Source organism: Halichoerus grypus, chromosome 3 (assembly GCF_964656455.1).
Source record: "Halichoerus grypus chromosome 3, mHalGry1.hap1.1, whole genome shotgun sequence".
Taxonomy (NCBI): Eukaryota; Metazoa; Chordata; class Mammalia; order Carnivora; family Phocidae; genus Halichoerus; species Halichoerus grypus.
Window position 1 is genome coordinate 206,919,476 of NC_135714.1, and position 20,033 is coordinate 206,939,508.

General features: G+C 51.0%; 1 protein-coding gene across 9 annotated transcripts in view; it reads right to left on the reverse strand.

The window, feature by feature from the left end:
* Window positions 1–20,033, reverse strand: part of ARHGEF10 (Rho guanine nucleotide exchange factor 10) — a 105,255-nt gene that overhangs the window by 49,968 nt on the left and 35,254 nt on the right. For 7 of the 9 annotated variants that reach the window (XR_013446679.1, XM_036110713.2, XM_036110715.2 and 4 more), the window contains exons 7-13: window positions 19,810–19,866; window positions 12,198–12,361; window positions 10,090–10,206; window positions 7,498–7,612; window positions 4,043–4,149; window positions 1,151–1,228; window positions 719–898 (exon numbers count right to left, since the gene is read on the reverse strand). Coding sequence is in view for 8 of the 9 variants with exons in the window: in XM_036110713.2 (XP_035966606.2) it covers window positions 719–898; window positions 1,151–1,228; window positions 4,043–4,149; window positions 7,498–7,612; window positions 10,090–10,206; window positions 12,198–12,361; window positions 19,810–19,866 (818 nt within the window). In the remaining variant the exon portion in view is untranslated. The remainder of the gene's footprint in view (window positions 1–718; window positions 899–1,150; window positions 1,229–4,042; window positions 4,150–7,497; window positions 7,613–10,089; window positions 10,207–12,197; window positions 12,362–19,809; window positions 19,867–20,033) is intronic. The other 2 variants (XM_078069904.1, XM_036110716.2) reach the window with 1 other exon arrangement.

The following is a 20,033-nucleotide window of genomic DNA, read 5'->3' on the forward strand; positions in this document are numbered from 1 at the left end:
ACTTTCAAGCCCACACAATTCTATAGGGAAAAAGAAAAGGTTTTTCGTGTCATTATTACAGCATTCGCGTAAACGGCCACTTGAACCTTCAATCTGATACCCCTTTGCTCCCGTAAGCTCCCACGTCTAGACAGAATACTTCCTAAGCATAACACACATGGTTCATAAACGGACCACGGATGAAAGGGCTCAGAACGGCCGGATGCACACAGGAGGCTGCTGGTTTCCAGGGCGGGAAACGTGACTGCACGCCGCCGCGTCCTATGTCAGCAGAGGCCACGAGACGGCGTCTGCACAACAGGGCCCGGGCCACAGAGTACGGCTGGAGGGGACACGGGGGTACTTTCCGCTGCCCCAGGACAGGGACAGGGAGCAGGGCGAGACCCACCTGCCCCGGGGGTGAGTGGGACAGAGCGGCACACAGTCCACAGAGCCCCGGCTCGCCACGAAAACCCTGCTCCCACTGCGTGGAGAGGCACAGGATGGAGCTGGTGGCATTCCAGATACACGCCCGGCGAGCTCCGGATGGTGTCCTGACCACGTGCACCTGAGCCCTCGCCTCGTGTGCGCTGAGCACAGCCCTGTGACCTCACGGTGGCCCCGGACAGCACCGAGGCCCGCTGACCCGGACACCCAGCGTGAGGTGTCCCCCCGAGCACGGAAACCAGGGCAAAGCACAGGCGAGCTCCGTGGGGCGGCGGGGTCCGCCAGCAATTACCGAAGCCACGAAGACGTCCCCGATGGTTTCCACGGAGTCCCAGTCGGCCACGCGGCTGGCCAGCGCAATCTGGAACATGCCGTGGCACTGCAGCAGCTCTTTGATTCGGTAGAACACCACCTTCAGCTTCCTCTCGCTCAGGATCTTTGGCTCCATCTCCAACAGCGGCTTCTCGTATTGCTAACGAAGACACGCGGGAAGACGGTACGGGCTCTTTAGAGGGCGCGCTGAAAACATACGGAGCAGCCCCTCACGTACGTCACGGTTCACGCAAACCCCACGACTCTTCACGTCCACACACAGACCCAACACTCAGCGCGTCCTGGGACTTCCGCCACTGTGACCACGTCATGGTTCGTGTGCGCGCGTAAACCCGCGGGTGTGCAGAAGGCCTGTGAGGCCCGAGTCCCCCGCGACACGACGTTTCGGTACCTCCAGAATCCTCTTCAGAGCGTCCACGTAGTTCTTTTCGCTGTCGACCACTGAGCCCAGGATGTATCTTCTCACGACCTGTTGGCGGTTGGAAAACACAGCGTAAGCAAACTGCTGCAGAAAACAGAAATTTCACTTCTTGTGGATAAAGAACGTTCTTGTTCTGTTTCTTGGTCCTCAAAACAGGAGGCAAAGGAAACCTCCACAGGCCTCTAGGGGCTTCGAACGGTGCGTTAGCTAACGTTACAGGCACTAAACCTACTTTCCCTGTTGCCACGGTCACGAAACAGGTCAAACCTCAAATTACAAACCGTCAGGACAGCGAGACAAGTGACGTTACAGTAGGAACGTCAACAACTGTGAGCTGAAGTAAGGGTATCTTCTGGGCCCTACGCTGCGTTACGGGACGTTTCACGTAGGACTAAAGCATGAGAAGAGCCATTCCAGCCTTGACTCAAAGAATGCTAGTAGCAGCACAGATCGAGTGAAATTATTATTGCCAAGTTGTAGAAGGAGAAACAGCTTTGAAAGGTGGAAGACCAGGGGCGCCTGGGTGGCTCAGTCGTTGGGCGTCTGCCTTCAGCTCAGGTCATGGTCCCAGGGTCCTGGGATCGAGCCCCTCATCGGGCTCCCTGCTCAGCAGGAAGCCTGCTTCTCCCTCCCCCACTCCCCCTGCTTGTGTTCCCTCTCTCGCTGTGTCTCTCTCTGTCAAATAAATAAATAAAAATCTTAAAAAACAAAAAAAGAAAAAAAGAAAGGTGGAAGAGTAGACTTTTTTTGGCTCGAGAGCTTTTGACCAAGCGAAGACACACTCAGGAAGTTGGGGGGGGGGGGCAGCTTGTGGATTAAGGCCAGCGAGCGGCTCCCGCCTCAAACACGCAGGTCAGTCAAGCACGGGGACGGGACTCTGGGCGCACAGTTCCTGTTAAAGGCCAGTGATGATGCTGGGCATTTCCATCAAGCCTACACATAGTCTGGCAAGTTATTTTTGCCAATAAATGGAAAACGAGCACAAAATTACAGTAAGGCTGCCTCTAGACCACACACACCCCAGTCCCCCGCCCCCCCCAGGCCTGCGAGGAGGAGGGGAGGCTCGCGACAGGAACCACAACGCCACCCAGCGGGTGGAGACAGCATTTTCCACAGTGCAGAACATTCCAGAGCTATGGAGTCTTACAAAACGTGACTGACAAGGGAGCGACTCTCTCCACAAAAAGGACCACTCAAATTCACAAAATTAAGATAAAAACCAGTGCTTCTAGGGCAGGTAAAGAGTACAGAAGGGTCTGGGGTTAAAAGAGGCCCCCGCGAGGCTGCCAGCCGCCTGGCCCCGTTCACAGTCAGGAGTCTGGGCACTGACCCCTCGCTCCACGAGGAAGGCTAGACCCCACAACCCAGTCACTCCCCAAACTAGCAGAGGGCCCATCTCCGCCACTGTTTTTCCCAAATTCAGATTCCAGATGCTGCAAGTCTTCTCAGGCAGAAGATCTGGGGTCAAACCCAGGAAATTACAGACATTTGTAACAGCCCTGAGAGGACTCTGAGAGGTCAGGTCCATGTCCTCTACACAGTTGTCCCCCACTACGTCACGGTGTCCCACCTGGGCTTGCTGGGAGGGAAGGCCCTGCTTCACCCGACACCACGTCCTCAGACAAGGGGACCCAAGTCCCAGTCACACTGTGTCCCCCCAGGAATGAGCACAGAGACCCCATTAGTGGTCAGAGCCCCGGGCCGCACAGGAGTGGGGCAGGAGGGACCCAGGTAGAGAGACCTCAAAGGGACATCAAGGGTGTTTTCGAGAACTCAAGGCCCTTTCTCCAACCGGGGCTGGAGAGCAGCGGGTGAACCACAGACCGGGACAGCCGGCACTGCGCCCCGCGGCGATCGCAGCCACACGTCCCCAGGGAGCACCGGACAGCACAGGGCATTTACGGTCCATCCACTGACTGACTTAGGATTTAGGATTTTAGGTTTGGGGATCAGAGACTCGGCTGAGGCGTCGGGCCCTAATGCACCCAGGGCAGGGCGCCGCCCCCACCATCGGCCTCCTCGGAGCCGCGGCGTCCTCCCGTGGGACGTGCGCACGGACACGGAGGGATGTGCAAGCACTTAATGACACCCAGCGCGCTCATGCGGGCGGCGCACAGCGTGGGTGCCCACGGCGGCCCCACACGCCCGTCGCCACGTCCTCCTTCGCTCCCGACGTGCTCACAGATCAGCCACGGCCCACAGACATGCTTCCTCGTCCTGTCAGCCCTGCTGCGGGGGCTCCCCCTTCAACTCCCGTGAAACCTGAGCTTCCTAGTTTGCAGACAACGATTAACGGCCCCTGGGCATCCTCCCAGCTCAGCTCTCTGTTCAGACTCTGACCTTAGCACTGTCACCACCTTGTTCTGAGCCACGCCGCTCTCCACACGTGTCTACCTAGCGCTGTGTGTCTCCAGGACGTGCGTCACGCTGACCCCGCACAGAACTCTCCAGGGCCCCCCGAAAGCCCCAAACTCTGCTCCACGCTCTGGTCCTCAGGCTTTCTTTTCCTTTTACCCAAAGATCATCAAATGGACACCACCGCATTTTTTTCCCTCTGCTACCTCTTTCCAGAGGCTAAGAAATTCACTGATATCCTGCTGATTTCACCAGTTGCTGGAAATCTTTTACTCTGCGTGTGCGGCACCGCGTACATGCTAGTGTCTCTAGGTAAAGTCACCCTGCCAGTAAGAACCGGTATAAATCACACCCATACACGTCTCACACTTACTCAGGGGTGATACCCAAACACGCGTGGGCCAGAGAGCCCACGGCCACCGAGGCCACAGAGGGGCCGCGAGCGGGGGATGGCGGGGGCTCGGCCGGGGGGACACAGCCGCGCCAGGAAGCAGCCCCCCATCCTACCTGCTGCTGAGATAGACCTTCAGGCATCGGGGTGAGGACGGCTTCTGGATGTTTGCAGTCAACATCAATAAATAAATTCTGCTCCTCTTCAAGACAGGGTCTGTGATCTTAAAGAAAAGTCAGAATGCACTAGTTGGACCTTGAAACAATATATTCATAATATTACAGCGTGGGAAAAAAAAAAATCAACGCTTCGGGCAGACACTTTGATTTTCCGTGCCTATGTTCCACTGGGCCATGATTAAATTGAAATTTTAACAAGAAAACCCAAGAAAATATCCTTTCCACCAGAGGAACACAACGTCCATCGGTATCTGAAGTTTTCAATACTTGGGACGTTTAATTTCAAAAGGCAGAGGTGTCCTTTCATATACCTGGTTGGTAAGTCAGAACTAAATACTTCAATTTCTTAATCTATAAAATACCGCATTCAGAAACAAAGAAGGGCAGCTAAGAACACTCGCTCAGTAATCGACGAAAGCTAAGTGGAGACGCAGTGTTATTTCTTGACTTTCTGTCTGCCTTGCTCCCTGGGAAAGCACAGCTACCATCAAATCAAAACATTTAGACCAAAACTCAATTTACCTTTAAAAACTTGGCTATAGCTAAATAATCCACAGAATGCTGGAAAACAGAAAAGCAAAGGGGTTTTTAGGTAACAGGAGCCCAGAGATGACCAAATTCCAATCTCCAAAAGCCTGGCTGCACAGAAACATTTGTGAGGAGCTTGTAAGAACCGACCAGTGTCTGCACACCCGTGAGAGCAGCCCAAATCCGGAGCGCCGACCACACCACGTGCTGCGAGAGCACGGAGCATCGGGGGCCCCCACGCACGGCCGGCGGGGTGCAGAGTGGCACAGACGTTCTGGAGGACAGTTTGGCGCTTTCTTAACAAAAGTAAACACACTCTTACCCTACAATCCAGCAATGACACTCCTTTGTATTTACCCAAAGGACTTGAAAACTTATGTCCACATACAACCTGCAATGGATGTTTACAGCAGCTGGTTCATTGCTGCCAAAACCCGAAGCCACCAAGATGCCCCACAGCAGGTGATGGACATACAAGCTGCGGTCCACCCAGACGTGGGATGGTGTCAGCGCTACAAAGAAACAAGCCTTCAAGCCATGAACAGACGTGGGGGAGCCTTAAGGACATGTGACTAAGTGAAGGAAGCTGGTCTGAGAAGTCCACGCACGGTCGGACTCCAACTCTGACAATCTGGGGAAGCAAAACCACAGAGACAGTGACGAGATCAGAGGCTACCGGGGCTTGTGGCGGAGAGAGGAATGAGCAGGTGGAGCCCAGGGGACTTTTAGGGCCGTGAAGCTACTCTGTGTGGTACTCTAACGGTGGGCACCTGTCACTGGACTTGTGTCCAAACCCACAGAATGCACCGCATTGAGAAGGAAACCGTGTAAATGTACACTGCGGACTCCGGATGCTGATGTGTCCGCGTGGGTTCCTCAGCGGCGACAAATGCACCAAGATGGTGGGGATGCTAGGGCTGGGGAGGGGTGCATGGCGGGGATGGGAATGCCAGGGTTGGGGAGGGGTGCATGGCGGGGGTAGGGATGCTAGGGCTGGGGAGGGGTGCATGGCGGGGGTGGGGATGCTAGGGCTGGGGAGGGGTGCATGGCGGGGGTGGGGATGCTAGGGTTGGGGAGGGGTGCATGGCGGGGGATATGTGGAAAATCTCCGCACCTTCTGCTCCGTTCTGCTGTGAATCTAAAATTGATCTTAAATAACAAAATCTTAAAAAGAGATAGAACAGAACCTTCTGGTATCCAGGGTCCCCCCCTCGGGTTTCACGGATCGGTCCCAGGGCTGCTGAGCCTGGGTACATGGGATTTGTTAAATGCTCCCACTTCATTCATGAGTACATCCAGGTTTAAGAACCACTAATTCAGTCCCATCTTCCCATTTTATATCTTGGGAAACTAAGGTCGTTGGGCTCAGGGAGGCACCTGACCAACTGCCGCACCCCTCTGGGGGTCCCCGTAGACCTCCTCCCTGCCCAGCTTGGGGCTCCCTGCCCATCCTGTGTGCTGGGTGCTGGCCTGCAGATTCCTGTTCAGGGTCTGGGGTGGGGCCCCAAATCCCAGCCTGGGCACCTGTCAGACCTGCCCGGACCCCCCGTGAAGGGGTTTGTCCTGGGGGTGCCCGGCACGCTGCCAGTAGCCCATCAGGGAACACACTGTATCAGAACGTCCCCACCCAGCCGTCTCCTTCCCAAGTAACCCACTGGGGCTCCTGACAGCCTTTTCTGCATCTTGTTTCAAGACGCTGAAGATTTCACTAGGACCAGAATTCATACAAGACTCTAGTCCGTTTTAGCACCCATTACACACTGTCCTCCGAGACTGCTCCTTACGGAAGCGCGGTTTCCCTGCTTTCTGGGCACGGCTACCGGCAAATGCTACGTGCGCAGCAGCTCGTCTCTCAGAACACTTGTGCAAAAAACAAAGTCGAGTTCTTAAAGGAATCTGTCAGGGTCCCGGCGCCCACTCCAGGAAAGTACGCTCCCAGCCGCCATGTAGGTAGCCAGCTGTCTTGTAATACCGCACCGGGTGAAGACATCTTCCCAGACGTCAGATAATCCTCAGTCCACAGCTTGTTGTCCACATGGAACACTCCAGACACAACCTCTCTCTCTGACGCAGATTCATCATTGAATCCCTCTGCCAAGAGCCTCAGGAAACCTGAAACTTCTGGAATGATCCCAGATCTTTCCTCACCAGCAAAAGGGTTCCTAAAATCCCTGCTTAGAACAAGCCCTCTTAGCCTGTGTCTTTCTGGGAAATACACATACACAAGAGAACCTACACTTCAGATCATCCATTATTATGCCTTATCAAGAATAAACGTGCTGGGGCGCCTGGGTGGCTCAGTCGGTTAAGCGTCAGGTCATGATCCCAGGGTCCTGGGATCGAGTCCCATGTCTGGGTCCCTGCTCGGTGGGGAGCCTGCTTCTCCCTCTCCCTCTGTCCCCACCCCCCCTTTCTCTTTCAAATGAATAAATAAAGCCTTAAAAAAAAAAGAAAAAGAATGAAGTTGCTGAGAATCCAAACTGACTGAGGTCGGATACCCAAGGGGATTTTGGGAGAGAGAGCAGAGAGTGAAGTCCCCAGGGCGGGGGTTCACGAAGGGCCGGTGTGCTGAGAGGAGACCAGAGAAAGAGAAGTGAAGTCTAACACCCATGAGAATTCACTCAACTTTCTGTTGCCCGTTGCGTGTGTGCGTGTCCATCCCTGAGCTACTGCACAGGTCCGAGCATGTCCTCAGCTGAGAGAGCACGCCCTCCCCCATCTGGGAGGGGAGACCCGGGTGGTCCAGCTAAGTCAAACCCCAGCGACGAGCACGGTGCTGAGGGGGGTGCTCGTGACGAGCCCACAGCTGCACTCCGCGCCACCAACATGCTGTGACGGACGGGTCTGCCAGCCGGGCCACGCACCTGGAGCCATGAAGGACCTGGTCCGAATGAGAGAGCGGCCTCTCTTCACGGCGGCCTTTGTCTTCTCGAGCCCGTCCTTCGTGCCCTCCTTGGCGGCCTTCATGAGCTTCTGCATCTGTAAGAAGAGCGGGAAACAGGAGAAGTGACACCGTCGATAAAACTTCACTCGCTGCTTTTATTTTAAAAGAATACTGTCAAGTAGCTTGGTCTTAAAACGTGCCCTCAAGTTGGCTTTGTGGCCGGGGGGGGCTCACTTGCTTGTTGTGCCTGCGTGCATGTGTGTGTGTGTGTGGGGGCTTGGGCCACGTTTTGTGTGTTTAACAAAAAAGAAAGAAGAAAGGAAAGAAAGAAAAGCGCACTTGAACAACCAGCCCTTCCTCGACCTGGGGGAGGGGGAGGGGAGGGTCTCCGCTGCGTGTAAGGTCAGTCTCCGTCGCTCCGGGGACGACTCACAGACACAGCGCTCTGCAGACCTGAGAGGCAGGGAATCGAGAGCACACACAGTTACGCGGCGGGCCCGGGTCACAGCGCGCACGCAGGGCACGGCATGACAGCCCCCAGCTGCCTTCCTGAGCTCCCCGGGAGGCAAGTCCACGGCTCACAGGGGCGCCCACGGGCTGCTCGGGCCCCGCTGCGGGCTGTGGGGAGCCAGAACCACCTCCCACCAGGGTGCCCTGTAGGGGTTCTGGTTCCCTAAGCCCAGAGCCCAAGGACACACACACACACACCAGCCGTCGGGGCTCAGAGCCACAACGGCCTGCTTTGGCTTCTTACCTCCCTATTCTCGAAAACTCTAAGGTCTGAGGTACTGGCCATTGGGCTCCAAGTGATTCTTTTAGAGAAACCCCCGATGGCCTCCTCCAGACAAACCAGCACCCAGTCCAAGGGACCCCGCACTGCCTGCCGCCCTGGTCCTCCTGCCGATTCCCTCCTGACACTGGACAGATTTCAACCCTGCCCGTGTGTCCCGGGGCCGGATCACCAGGGCCCGGGTACCTCCCGGGGCACACGCTGGTGTCACACACGCACCGCGGCCCTGGCTGTCCCTGCGCGTCCTCTAGCCCCCCAAGCCTCCACCAGCTGCACCCAAACCACGTGCACGCTCGCTAGCTGGGACCCTGCTCCAACGTCCACAGGGCACGGCCACCGCAGCTCCTCTGAGTCCTGCGTCCCCTCCGCCCCTTCCTGGGGACGTGCCCTTCACCACACGCGCCGCCTCCCCGCCGGCCGCTGCTGGGGCCCCCACCCCGCACCCCCCACTGCTCGCCTGCCTGCAAGACACCTCTGCGTCTTCTCCTGACCCAACAGCCTTCCCACACTTCATCTTCCTTACCCCACGCCGGACCTCTAAGCCTCAAGCTTCAGCCAGACCCTGGCCAGGGTCCCTCAGATGAGAATCAGAGAACTGCAAACAGACGACCAAAGGGGGCCAGCCTGCAAAGCGCCTGGTCCTCGAGCAGCGATGAACACCCAGGTCCTGGGGAGCTGCGGTGCCTGTCCCAGATCACGCAGCGGCCAGGAGACAGAGCCAGGGCTCCCGACCCGTCCTAGTGTCTGCTTCTTACCGGATGAAGGGGGCCTGCTTGGCCTGGCCCTAATTGCTTACCGTGTCTCACTGCTCCCTGCTTCCCAGCGCACGCTGCTCTCCCTGCCACACACCTGCTTCCAAACTCCTCCACCAAGCTGGCCTCCTTCACGCCTCCCGTGACCAATGACTGCGCTCACCGCTCTCTGCAAAATCGCGCCAGGCCCCAGACACTCCCGTGTGGCCTGCTGCCTTAGCTTCGTGCACGGGAGCCAGCCAGAGGCTGGGCTGAAGGAAGTGACGTGACCCCCCCGAGTTTTGCTCCTGCCGTGGGAAGCCCAGGACACAAGACACCCCGGAATCAAGCAGGTGACTGCAACGGAAGCGAACGTCTATCTTCAGTTAGACGCTATCTAACACATACAGACAAGTCACAGAACGTCGGAAGGACGAGAGACCTAACGGACGTGAGCGTGACTTGACAGCACTTTTAAAACACCTCTGCAAGGACCGACCGCCACCACGTTCACACCTAGCGGCTCTCCAACTCGCTGGCCCTATGAGCTCTGTTCACCTGGCTTTCACGGGTCTACGTTTACTGGACGAAGGGTTAAAATTGAGAAAAATATCAAACTTTTCTGAACATTCATTTAGAAATAATAATAAACCTGTTCTGTGTTACCGAAGCAGCGCATTCATGAAACACCACTGTGTCCCCCCAACAACAGGATAGGTGGTGCGGTCGCGCACGTCTGGAAATCTCTCCGGCACCTCAAAACGGCGGACCCCACAGGCCGTGGCTGCAGTGCGCCACACAGAGCGGGGCCTCGGGGACGCTCCCGTCCGCGGTAAGCGCACGAGGGAGACGGAGGGTAAATAGCGTCTCAGATCTAATGTGAGCGCGCTACGCGGGCCTTGGGGACACCTGGGAGCCCAAGACCACACTTTGAGAACCACTGTTGGGTTAAAAAGGGCCAACTTGGGGGCCGTGGTGCTTCTTTTAAAAGCACGGCCTGTCTCTGAATAAGCACGTTCAACGCAGCTGGTCAAAAAATGAACCACACTACCTTGAGTTCATGTCTGTGCTTTAGCTGCTGCATCTCTGAGGCTCCCACCGTGTTTGCCATCAAAGCTCTCATCTTTTTCTCATAGTGCTCCTTGAAACGGGTTAGGTCATGGGAAAGCTACAGCACAGAGAGAGACAATCTTTTCACAAGGACGCTCCTTCCGGAACCGTGAGACCGTCTTACGTTGAGAGGACGTGGCGGGGGTGGCGTCTGCGGGACCCCACGCCCCACGGGGAGCCCCAAGTCTGGCCCACCAACTCCTGAGACATAAACATGAGGGAGTCAAACACGTGGGGCGAGGAGGCGACGGCGGACGAGCCAGACTGGAGACTTTTCTACGCCAGCCAAGGGCGACTATGGGAACCAAAGGAGCTGGGGCCTCCTTCCCCTGCATTCTGATGACATTAAGATGATCAAACATGTAAGTAAACAAGGTATAAAATTATTTTTTTGTGTCAGCACCAAGGCAGACAATACCCGAGTTCAGGACTGCCCCTACATACAGGGCGTCATGATTTGGGAACAGACAGGGCACATTTTTAAGCCTCCAAACTGACGTAACGTTTGTTGTCTCAGCGGACGGGGAAGGGGAGAAATCCTGCAAAACACTGTCCACGTGATCACACAATCTCAGACACGGAAACCAAGGCCTCAAGGCTTCTCCAGCGAATGTTTCCCACATCAGCTCAGGAAAAGACACTTTAAGCAAATTTTCATTAAAAATTTGGGCTTTTTAGTTGACTAGTCAACAACCTAAGAGTGTTCATTCAGTAGGCCGTTTTTAAATCATGACTTAAACAAGAATGCCCGGTCCTTCCCACGGCCCTATCTTGCTGACCGTCCTCCCAGCCGCCCCAGGGTGTGGCCGAGCTGGGGCAAGGGAGGGACGAGGATGCCCGTGTGATTATCCTGCACTCATGAGCCACCCTGTGGGCCGTTCACCTGCTGCGAAGCGGCCTCTCACTTGGCATATCGGGGGGCCTGCCCGGGAACAGAGTTCCATTCAGAAGGCGAGGAATACAGTCTTTCAGTAAGTGTGGGAGTGGCTGGTCCGTGGGCACCTGACACCCAGCCCGCCAACAGAAGGAAACTGAAGAGTGTTTTAACCATTCTTCCGAGGCCCCCACACATGGCTCTCCAATCTCAACGTAAGCCCCGCGTGGCAGGTGCATGGAGTCAATGTGACTACGGCTTCCCTCGCCGGTTAGTCTCAGCTGTGCTGAGTGCCGGCAAGGGGTCCAAGGAAAGGCTGTAATGATGTGAGGTGCTCAGGTGACCTACACAAAGGGGTAGGTTCTTCTGGGCTTCATGAAGCCAGTTCCCAGAGTATGAGAACACCAGGTGACCAGCTGGACACACATGGGAGCCACAGCCAAAAACCCACCACTCTGCGCCCTGGGTGCAGGGGGGGCCGGGGATTTGCCCACAGTGTCACACGGGCCAGTCTCCCTGTGCCTGTGGCCGGACGCTCAGCCTCACACAGAAAGCCCGTGAAGCCTGCAGACACATCGGTGAGCGTGAGCGCAGACGACCCCGTTCACAAACAGCCAGAGCCCAGCAACCAGGAGCAAACAGCACAGCCACGCACCATGGAAAACCACCTGTCTCAGGAAGAGGATCAGCTCAACGAAAGCACTCCTAGTCCCACAGCCGCCCACCACCCAGTTCTAGAATTCACGCTCCTGATCTCTGAAGCTCCTCTTCAGACCTCGACCTCAGGGGTCACGCACACGCGTGCGCGCACACACTCCACTCAGGACAGATAACGGGGCAGCTCAGGGGCTCTGACCTTCCACACCACCTGCATCTCACAGGGACCTGACGCTGTCCACTCGGGGTGCCCGGAAGTCGTGCCTATCTGTGCACAAACAACACAGAGAACAGTCACTGAGGGCCTTCTGAGTGTGTTTGTAAAAACTGAATTTCCCATCCTGCTATGATTATACACACGAGGTCAAATCAGGGACCCCTTCCCTACTGCTTACACCTTCCTCACACTACGTGCCAACATCATCAAGAACACTTAAATATTTCAGGATGCAAATTTCAGAGGCCTGTTCACGTGCTACCGGGAGATACGCTGTCTCCCACGCAGACTGAACACATACTTGCTTTTTGTGGCTACTGCGCAGGAAGGACCTGGGGACCCCGTTCTTGCACTCCGAGTCACTCTGCTCCTCGTAGCTTTCGAATTCACTTGAGCTCCAGCCGTATTCCAAAGAGCTGTTCCCACCTTCCTCTCCATTCTCAACGTCATCGTAAATCATTTCATCTGAGGGCAAGAATGCCAAAGTGAAATAAAAAATGCAGAATTTGCTAGTTATGGTCTTGTGCATGCTTGTTGTTTCACCGTATCATGGAGAGCCGGGGGCTGGAAGCATATCAGGCCTCGGGGGGCAGGCTCCCCGATAAAGGTGGTGGGCACCACCTCCAGGATGGGGGCAGCGATGTGCAGGGCTGGACAGAGCACCAGTGAACCCCCCAGCCCCAGGTGCATCCTGAGGGCCACTGGTCTATAAGAATCTACCAGAATTATACCAAATACCTTGTTGGCCACACGAAGATAAATGTAGGGAATATAAACAGATTAGATAAGTAGATGATAAATGCATAGATGAGAGAGACATTCAAATATGACACATGGGAAGCTCACAGGAAACAACTAAATTTTGCCTTTGTGCTAACAATGGTCTAATAAACCTCATAACCTATTACTGCTTTTTAAATGTTTTAATCACATCAGTCATTTCAGATTTAGCAAAGAACACAGGTCTATGTCACCAAATACAAGGACAAGGGATCTTTAGTTTAAAACTTCCAAAGGCTTTAATTCCCACCTTTTACTTCATAATCTGTATTCTGCAAAAGTGAGTTCACTGAGCCGAGCCGCCTCATGGGCACTCCCAGGGCAAGGAGAAAGTCTTGACATTCACTACCGATTAACTAATCTGCTTCCTTTCTAATAGATGCCAAGGCCACAGATCCACGAGAAGTAATCCTGTGATACGCCTTGACTGATAGAATATGCAGTGGAACAAAAAAGTACAGATGGGCTTCCCATTTTCAGTGCCATGCTGCTGGTGACAGGACCTTCTGAGAATGAAATGTCATTCTACAAACCTCCAGAACACCAGTGTCTCTCTGATCTCCAGTACTTGTTAAACAAATGAGCATAAATGGTTATTTCAGATGAACTTTCTCAAGTATGGATGACTTAAGAGTAATTTCTGCTTAAATTATCACTGAAGGACAGTACAAAGTTAGATAAAAGACATTGTTCCCATGCCTGAAAATAATTCACATTTCTTGATTAAATTTATTCCATATGCATCCTCCACTGTCCTCTGTAATGAAACTTGGCCCTAAAAATCTTCAGTAATTAAACCTTGATGAATAGATTCTTCAGGGCCAAGAGCTAGCTTTGTATATATAATACTTAAAGGCAAACATTTGCTTTCACTGGAAATGAAAAGTAGACGGGAACTTGTCACTTTGAAAATTCCTGTAATACTCCAGATTACCCTGGCCTTGCATGACATCTCCACTGGATTCCGATATATTCCAGAACGTAAGACAGAAATCCAAATTTCTGGTTGAAAGCACTAAGGAGTGAATGTCATCTGGGTAAAACAAGCCATATTTGAAAATGAGCTCACTTTCCAGGAGCCGCAGTGGCGTGGCTCAGCCATGCCTGAAGGACACCTACCTCGACCACGAACTGGGCAACTGGGGCAACAGGGCAGGTGGATTCTGGGGATGCAGCCAGACTCCGGCTTAGCCGCCATGCAGGTCATGGCCAAGAGCCATCCTGACAACAGCAGTTGGCCATGATGGAAGGACCTGGTGACCCTCCACGGACCAGCCAGCAATGGAGGCACCCACACGTGCCGGTGTGTGCCCGTGCCCTGTTCCCCAGCGCGGTGCGTGAGCCCTGAAGCTGCCAGATGAGCACATCCTCCTCCCTTCACCAACTGCTCTGGACATCGGGCTCCTCCGTCTGCAGGAAGCAGTCCGCACACACACACGGCAGGCGGTGCTCACACCTGCTCACACCTGCACAACATTTCCGGCGTGTGGGAGCCAGCAGCAGGTGCACCGGCTGTCCCAGCTCTGGGGGAGACAGCGGAGGGCCCCTGCTCTCCTGTGGGCCCTGCTCTCGGGTCGGCTGGACAGCCTGTCCCTTGGGGGCGTCAGAACCGTCACACCCAGGCACAGTGGACCGCCTGGAACTTAGGGACGTTACCACTCAGTGGTCGGGACGTGTGACAGTAATGGTGCCCTACGTTCTGGAAAAGGCAGTGCTATTCGGGCCTCCCCTGCGTGCTCAAACTTTCAAGGGCTCTACGGCGTCGTGTTAACTACAGAGGAATGATGGTTTGTGAATTATGAGGCCTCCTCAGTTCCTAGATGCACGGAGCGAGGCTTCCTGACGCTGGAAAGTAAACACAGCCACCGGGGCCGTGTTTCTCCCACAGGCCGGTGAAGGGAGAGCTGGTCTACCTGGCTGAGTTTCCTGCCCTCGGCCAGGACTGCGGTGGGGAAGGCCCACCAGCCCATGAGTGTGCTTCATGCCACAAACCGTCTCCTCTCAACTGGTTAAAATGGTCAATTGTATGCGGCGTGCACTTTACCACAATTAAAAAATACACAGATGGTCACCATCTTATGTCACGAGAAAGTCTTCAGTGTCCTCCCAGTACTGTGACGGAACTTCACCCTAAATGGCCATATTTTGCACAAAGCACATAGGCCTCCGCTCTCCCTCGGACACGTCTGTGTCTCCACAGTTCACCAGACAGCCGATGTCCTAGACGGCGTGAATTCTGCAATTATACCCACAAGGAACCTCAAAGACCTAGTGCCATCTACTTCACTGAACATATTGATTTAATTACCAAATACTTCACATGCACCGAAAAGCACCAAATAGCAGGCATGTGTGTAGACCCCACGTAAGCCCTGCGTCAGCGCCCGCTCCTACAAAGCAGCCCGTGCAAAGCGACATGCACGCAGCCAGCGGCCTGTCCCCTCCCCATGTCAGCAAGAATCAGTCCTGGCTCGCGGGTGTCCACTTACCTCTGAGGGGTGCATCTATCTAAAGGCATACGCACCCTAGCTCTGTGTCTCTTGCTTTTTGCTCATTGCTTCTGAGTGTGTGTGACTGTGTGTGCATTTACACATATACACACATCATTTATTCATTTTTAACTGCAGTATCACGCTCTCTTGTATAAATTCACTGCCATACGTGGATCCTTTCCCCGAGTGTGGAGCCACTACGTTTCCCCTCATCGTTTGCTCTTACAAATCGTGCTGCGGAGGGGCATCCCTGCACATGGCTCCCTGAAGCAGGCACGAATTTCTCCAGGAAACACACCTGCCAGGAGACCACTGGTCTGTATCACCATGTGCACAATGGCTAGGTCTTTAACTCAAGTGTTTTTTCAAAATGATTGTGCCACCAAGACGTTTAACAAGCAAAGAGCAAAGGGCCAGAGGGGACCAGGGCCCTTTGTGATCCTAACAAGGGAGGGTCCTGGCTGATGTGTGAGTGAAAGCACACACACCACACACATCAGCGCCCTGCAGGGCACTGTCCTCACAGGGACACCGCTGGCTCTACCCAGGATGGCTGTCACCTTTGGTAGGGAGACTACTGGTAGAACTGGTGTTGTTGTTTTGGTGTTGGAGGCCTCAGATCTCACCCTGTCTGGGTTGGGAAGGGCCTACCTGGTAGCATAAATTACCCAAAAATAAATTTCAAGCTTGTTTTTTTACAGAAACCAGTCTTTAATTCCCACCTTATTTGCAGCATGCATGCATTTAAATAAATACTTGGAAGCACATTCCTTCATAAGTACTTCGGTTTTATTTATGAAGGGACCCCTATGTTAAGTGTCTGTCTCCCTCAGTATAGGAATCTTGAGGGCAGGGACAACTCTGTTAGCTGAGCCTAGATCAGTGCTCCGTATGTAACAGCGTCCAAATGCATTGTGGAATAAATAAATTACCAAGTGCTTTTAACTCTTTATAATTTAGTACACTGGATGTAGATTATGAGAACACGTCCTTTATTAGGCTGAGGACATTTCCTTCTATTATGAGGGTTTAACACTGAATGCCATTGAATCTTATCAAGTGCATTTTAACTATCTATTGAGATGAGTGTAAGGTTTATGTACTTTAGTCTGTTCCTGTGGACAGGATGGTAAAAGAACCTGCTAATACTAAGGGATCCATAAACTCCTGAGACAAATCCAAAGGGGTAAGGTTGGCTTTTGCTTGTTTGTTGGGATACTACTCGATTTTATTTCTTTACATTTTCATTACGATGTTCAGCAACACACCTTTGGGTGAAGGGGGTTATAAGCTTATACTAAGACCCTAAAGTAAGTTACCTGCTCCTGTCTTCTACTATCCATTGGAACTGTGTGTAGAGCAGAGGGACTGTCTGTCCACTGATGGTTTAGCCACTCTGAGCTGAGGACCCTGGTCTTAGTGGGCTGTCTGGCACATTAGTTAAGCAATTAATTCTAAATCGGGAATCATTATGCATTAATGTTTTCTATCTCAGATGCAGTCCAAGTGTTTCAACTGATTGATACCGAGTTGTTTCTAGAATCCCTTCATAGTGTTTATGGGTTTCTACTGCAGTTTCTTGCTCCTGATCCATTTTTCCTTCCCTCCTTCCTTCTGTCTCCTCCCAATAATATCCTTTCTTCCCAACACTAGCAGAGGCTTGTCTATTTTCATATTATTTTTAGAGAACTGCTCTTTGGTTCTGTTGATACTTTCTATTGTTTCTTTGTTTTGTTTATCACTTTTGCTGCAACCATTTTTATTTCCTTCTATTTTCTCTGAGTTTACTCCACTATTCATTAATATAACTGAGTTGGATGTTGGCTCATTATTTTTCCATTTTCTTTTATTAACAAATGCCATTGTGTCTATAATTATTTTAAATCTATCCCATAAGAATTTATGTAATGTTTTCATTATTATTCAAGTCAAAATATTCTTAATTTCCATTCTGCTTTCAGCCTTGTCTAAGAGCTAGGTATTAGTGTTATTTTTTAATACTCAAATGTTACTTTTTATTGATTTTTTTTAAATCAAGGGAATGAGGCCTGAATACTAATTCTTTGGCATTTGTTAATATTTGCTTTGAGGAATGCTATATAATTTTTATAAATATTCCATATGTTTGAAAAGAAGTACATTCTGAAACTATTAGCTTCAGGTTCTATATATGGTCTTTAGGTTGATTGTATACTGTGTTCTTCTGCAGTTTACTAATTTTACATCCAGAATTTATGACCGTGGAAGGAACTTTCTTAAAACCTCCCACTCCTTTGCAAATGACACTACAGATAAAGGGCTGGTGTCCAAGATCTATAAAGAACTTCTCAAACTCAACACCCAAAAAACAAATAATCAAATCAAAAAATGGGCAGAAGACATGAAAAGACACTTCTCTGAAGAAGACATACAAATGGCTAACAGACACATGAAAAAATGTTCATCATCATTAGCCATCAGGGAAATTCAAATCAAAACCACACTGAGATACCACCTTACACCAGTTAGAATGGCAAAAATGGACAGGGAAAGAAACAACAAATGTTGGAGAGGTTGTGGAGAAAGGGGAACCCTCTTACACTGTTGGTGGGAATGCAAGTTGGTACAGCCACTTTGGAAAACGGTGTGGAGGTTCCTCAAAAATTTTAAAATAGAGCTACCCTACGACCCAGCAATTGAACTCCTGAGTATTTACCCCAAAGACACAGATGTAGTGAAAAGAAGGGCCATATGCACCCCAATGTTCATAGCAGCAATGTCCGCAATAGCCAAACTGTGGAAAGAGCCGGGATGCCCTTCAACAGATGAATGGATAAAGAACATGTGGTCCATATATACAATGGAATATTACTCAGCCATCAGAAAGGATGAATACCCCACTTGTACATCAACATGGATGGGACTGGAGGGGATTATGCTAAGTGAAATAAGTCAAGCAGAGAAAGTCAGTTATCATATGGTTTCACTTATTTGTGGAACATAAGGAATAGCATGGAGGACATTAGGAGAAGGAAGGGAAAAATGAAGGGAGCGGAAATCGGAGGGAGAGATGAACCATGAGAGACTATGGACTCCGAGAAACAAACTGAGGGTTCTAGAGGGGAGGGGGGAGGGGGGATTGGTTAGCCCGGTGATGGGTATTAAGGAGGGCACGTACTGCACGGAGCACTGGGTGTTATACGAAAACAATGAATCGTGGATCATCACATCAAAAACTAATGATGTATTGTATGGTGACTAACATAACATAATAAAATTAAAAAAAAAAACCTCCCACTCCAATTATGTACTTAACTACTGCGGATTATATCTCAGTCATATTTTGCTCTATATATTTGGAGACTGTCTCGTTAGGTGCACACAGGTTTAGAACTGTTACAGTTCTCTCTTGTGAAGGACTCTACGCCTAACATTTTATAGCCTAACATTCAATATATTAGAGTAATACTGGCTATATTTTGGTTGGAATTGGCCTTATGTTTCTTTTTCCATCCATTGACTTACAAATGTTTTGTATCCTTATATAGTTCTCATACAAATATATGCCTAGCTCTGTTATTTTACCCAACCTGAGAATTCTTTTATGGGCAATTGGACTCAGTTTATATTTACTATAAATAGAAACATACTTGGACTAATTTTGCCATCTTTTTTCATATTACTTGCCATACTTTCTTATTTTACATTTTCTTGCTTCTTCCAACCCAGATTGGGTTTTTCTCTACTGGGCTGGAAGTTAAATAATCTATTTCTGTTCTTTTAGTGGTTGCCCATAAATGCAGAGCCAACCTATCACAGGAAAAAACACACAATCATTATTTATATCCTCTTCCTGAAAAGTGCACAGACGTTCGACACGGAGAGTCAGCCGCCCCGCAGATGGCGGGTACAACTGTCTGGGCCGTAGCCCGCCCTGCAGTCCCACTTGTGAAATGAAACAATACTGTTAGTGCTGCCTTAATCAATGCTTGCTTGGATTCATTCACAAAGTCATTATTTGCTCTCTGTTCTTTCTGCAGCCTATTAGGTCCAGCACCCTTTTCCTTGAAATGCAACGTGAAATAGTTTTTAGAGTCTGAGAGGTAAATCTCCCCAATCTTTATCTGATACTGCCTTTGTTTCCCTCTTTTTAAACACTTGTGTTTTGGTATTAGTGGACAGAGCTGTGCTCAGCGGTTTCAAGTGTGTGTGGTATGGATTCAGGCTTGAGCCTGCTTTGATTTTGTATTTCTATAATCTGAGAACTTACATCATTCTTTAATTCTGGAAAAATATTAGTACTTCCTTCTATTTTCTCATTTAAATCACTTATTATATATATGCTGGTACTTACCGCTTCCATTTTTTTTACCTTTCCATTCATATTTTTCACACCTTTACCTCTTTCTGCTTCTTTACATTAATCAATGCTTGTTTAGATTCATTCAAGTGCTATAATATAACCACACACACCTATGTGCACAAACCAATATTCCACCCCATGAGATCAATGAGGCACTATGCAATATACAAAACACGAACATAAAACACATACAAGCTGTGTATTAGGGACTGTGTGCACACTAACCAGTCATTTTTTACACCCAGAAGGAAACACTGATAAACTAAATCCTCTAAAATTCAATTACAAACAATTCAAACCTGGTTCAGAGTCTGAATTTTCTCTTGGCACGTCATCATAAATGGCTTCTTCTGGATCTGGAATAAAAAGAGGGAACTGTTAAAAACCGACCAACGCCAACCAAGTATAATTTACATTGTTTTTAGGACCACAGTCTCCTATGATGCTATAATTATTCAAAAAATTAGTTTGTAAGGGCTAATTCGTGATACCTTACCAAAGCATAAGCATTACTTTTGGGACA